This window comes from Rhincodon typus, chromosome 47 (assembly GCF_021869965.1).
Source record: "Rhincodon typus isolate 14 chromosome 47, sRhiTyp1.1, whole genome shotgun sequence".
Classification (NCBI taxonomy): domain Eukaryota; kingdom Metazoa; phylum Chordata; class Chondrichthyes; order Orectolobiformes; family Rhincodontidae; genus Rhincodon; species Rhincodon typus.
The window spans coordinates 9175326-9178635 of record NC_063378.1 but is presented as its reverse complement, the minus strand read 5'-3'; the positions used below and the strand labels follow the sequence as shown (position 1 = coordinate 9178635).

Sequence of the window (3310 nt, the reverse complement as noted above, 5' to 3'; positions counted from 1 at the left end):
GGGGGGGATACTTGAGAGGGGGGTTGGGTAAGGAGGCATGAGGGGTATTTGGAGTGAGTTTCTGTCGGAAGATGCTGGGAGGGGATACTGGGAACGATGTGACTGGATGCCTGAAGGATATTAACTAAAGTCTGTGCCTCTCTGTGTAGTCTGATCTGGCAGTGACTGATTGAAGAGAGCGAGATGGGGGAATCCAGTGCGTCACCAGCCTTAAAAGCTGTCCTCATCGTTGGCAAAGTCGTTCTGATGGTAAGGGGTATCATCTAGCATTACACAGCAAGATCCCAGAGTGATTGTACCCCTGTGTGTTGTGGGGGTTGGGGGGAGGGGATTGGTGGGGTACCCTGCGTCCCCCCCCCGCAGTGAGAGTCAGCGTGTGTCCTGTTGTAAATTCCTGCAGTGATTACAATGTGGTGAAACTGTGTGAATTGGACGTGCAGGTTGGCATGGGGTTGTTGTTTCGTGTGTGTGAGCAAAGTGTGGAGTGGCACCTCTCCTCTCCTGGTGTTTGCTGTTTCCCTGTTTCCTCCGTTCCTCACAGGGCTGCGTCTCTGACCTTTCGGAGTTGTGTAAGGGGCTTTTTTTTTTGTTCTGTGAGAGAGTTACTGGGTGGAGTAGGCGATGGTTGCTGTATATGAACATTGGCACTAGTCCCTCTGGAATGTTGTTCATGTGCAGAATGTTGCCAAACCGGTAGAGTGAGCTGGTTTGCTCCCGAACACTCTGCCTGCCCTTCTCTGATTCAGTGCTTTGGCTGGTATCGTGGTCACACAACAGAAACACACCCTTCGGTCCAACCAGTCCATGCCGAATGCAATCCCAAACTAGCCTAGTCCGACCTGCCTGCTCCTGGCCCATATCCCTCCAAACCTTTCCTATCCATGTCCTTCTCCAAATGCCTTTTAAACGCTGTAACTGTACCCACATCCACCACTTCCTCAAGAAGTTCATTCCACACACGAACCACCCTCTGTTTTTAAAACAAAAATTTGCTCCCACATCTTTTTAAATCTCTCCTCTCACCTTAAAAATGTGCCCCCCTAGTCTTGAAACTCTATCTAATACCCCTTCTGATTTTATAAACCTCTCAGGTCACCCCTCAACCTCGTATGCTCCAGTGAAAAACGTCCCAGCCTACCCAGCCTTTCCTTATAACTCAAACCTTCCATACCCGGGAACATCCTGGTAAATCTCTTCTGAACCCCCTCCAGTTTAATAATATCCTTCCTATAACTGTGTGTCCGTGTGTCTGTGAACTAGGCCATTCAGTCCCTTGAGTTTGATGTACCAGTCCATACCATCACGGCTGATCCCATCTCAGCCTTAACTCCTTTAACCTGTTACTCACTTAAAAACCTGTCTTTCTCTTTAGTTTTTAAATCTGCTGAATGTCCCAGTGTTCGCTGCTCTCTGGGGCAGTGAACTCTACCACTTCACAACTCTTTGAGAGATGCAATTCATAGCAACAGGCCATTCGGCCCACCATGTTGTCCTGAATATGACACAAAATTAAATTAATCCCTTCTGCCTGCCCTTGGACCATGTCCCTACATTCCCTGCATATCCATGTGTTTTATCTAAAAGTTCCTTAAATGCCACAATCGTATCTGCCTCCACCCCCACCCCGGGAGTATGTTCCACCTCCTACCACTCTGTGTGTTTTTTAAAAAAAAAACTTACTCGTCACATGTCCTTTGAACTTGCCCCCTCTCCCCTTCAATGCGCGCCCCTAGTTTTAGACATTTCAACTCTGAGTAAAGATTCTGATCGTCAAAGCCTATCTATGCACCTTGTAATTTTATAGACTTCTGTCAGGTCTCCCCTCAGCCTCTGCTGCTCCAGAGCAAACAAGCTGAGCTATTCTAGCCTCTCCTTATAGCTCATACCCTCTAATCCAGGCAGCATCCTGGTAAACCTCTCCTCATCTGTTTTAAATAGAAATATGGAATCCCTACAGTGTGGAAACAGGCCCTTCGGCCCAACAAGTCCACACTGACCCTTGGAGCATCCCAGCCCCCTATAACCCATCTAACCTGCACATCCCTGGGCACTATGGGACAATTTAGCACGCTAACCTGCACACTTTTAGACTCCGGTAGGAAACCGGAGCACCCGGAAGAAAGAGACACAGACACGGGGAGAATGTGCAAACTCCACACAGACAGTCGCCCGAGGGTGGGATCGAACCCAGGTCCCTGGTGCTGTGAGGCAGCAATGCTAACCGCTGAGCCATGGGCCACCCTAATCCCCAACCCCAAAATAATCCCCTCTCGTTCCAGATTTCCCTGTGTAAGGAACAATCCTCTCTCCATCTGTTTTGTCAATCCTGTTTTTTAGCATCTTCTATCCCTCAATTAGATCTCCTTTCATTCCTCTAAACTCCAAGGACTATAGGCCTAACCTGCTCAATGTCTCCGTAAGACAGCCCCTCATCTCTGGGATGGATCGAATGAACCTTTGAGCTGCCTCCAATACCCTTCCCCAGATGAAGGGACCAAAACTATCTGCAATATTCCAGAAACGGTCATGCTAATGCCTTGTACGTTTGCTACACTTCCCTACTCCGTTCCTTCAGCAGTAAATGCCAAGATGTGATGGAGGGCAACAGGGGTATGAGGCAGGTCAGTCATGTCCTTATCACAAGGACACAGGAAGAGGAGGCCATTCGGCCCCCTTCTGTCAGATTCTCCATTTCCACAACATCACAGCTGATCTCCACTTCCCACCCCCTCCTTATCAAAAGCCATCTCTGTCAGCCCTGACTATAATCCATGACGCAGCCCCCACCACTCCCTCCGGTAGAGAATTCTACAGATTTTCTCCCCTCAGAAAAGAAGTTCCTCCCCCCTACTCTGAGATGATATCCCTTTGGTCCTAGACTCTCCCGCACAAGGGGAAACACCCTCTCCACATCTCCTCTGCCTAGGCCCCCCTGAGAATTTCGTCTGCTTCAATAAGGTCACATCTTATTCTTCTAAACTCCAATGAGGATAGGCCCAAATGACTCAACCTCTCCCTCCTAAGACAGTCCCTCCATCCCCAGGATCAGCCGAGTGAACCTTCTCAGGACTGCCTCCAAAGCCCAGTCTATCTTTGCTTGGATACGGGGCCCCAAGCATGTTCACAGTATTCCAGCTGTTGCCTGACCAAGGCTTTGTATAGTTTCAGTGAAACCTCCCGAATTTTATCCCCCATTCCCTTTAAAATAAAGACCAACATTCCATCGGTTTTCCCTGTTCCCCGCTGAACGTGGGCGTTACCTTTTTGTGATCGATGGACGAGGGGGTCCCCAGTCTCTGTGCTGCAGCTT

General features: G+C 49.1%; 1 protein-coding gene across 1 annotated transcript in view; it reads left to right on the top strand.

Moving 5' to 3' along the window:
• Positions 1-117: 117 nt before the first annotated feature.
• upk1a (uroplakin 1a) overlaps positions 118-3310 on the top strand; it is a 9002-nt gene continuing 5809 nt past the window's right edge. The window contains exon 1 of the mRNA XM_048620555.1: positions 118-249. Coding sequence (XP_048476512.1) covers positions 184-249 — 66 coding nt within the window. The 5' untranslated portion in view covers positions 118-183. The remainder of the gene's footprint in view (positions 250-3310) is intronic.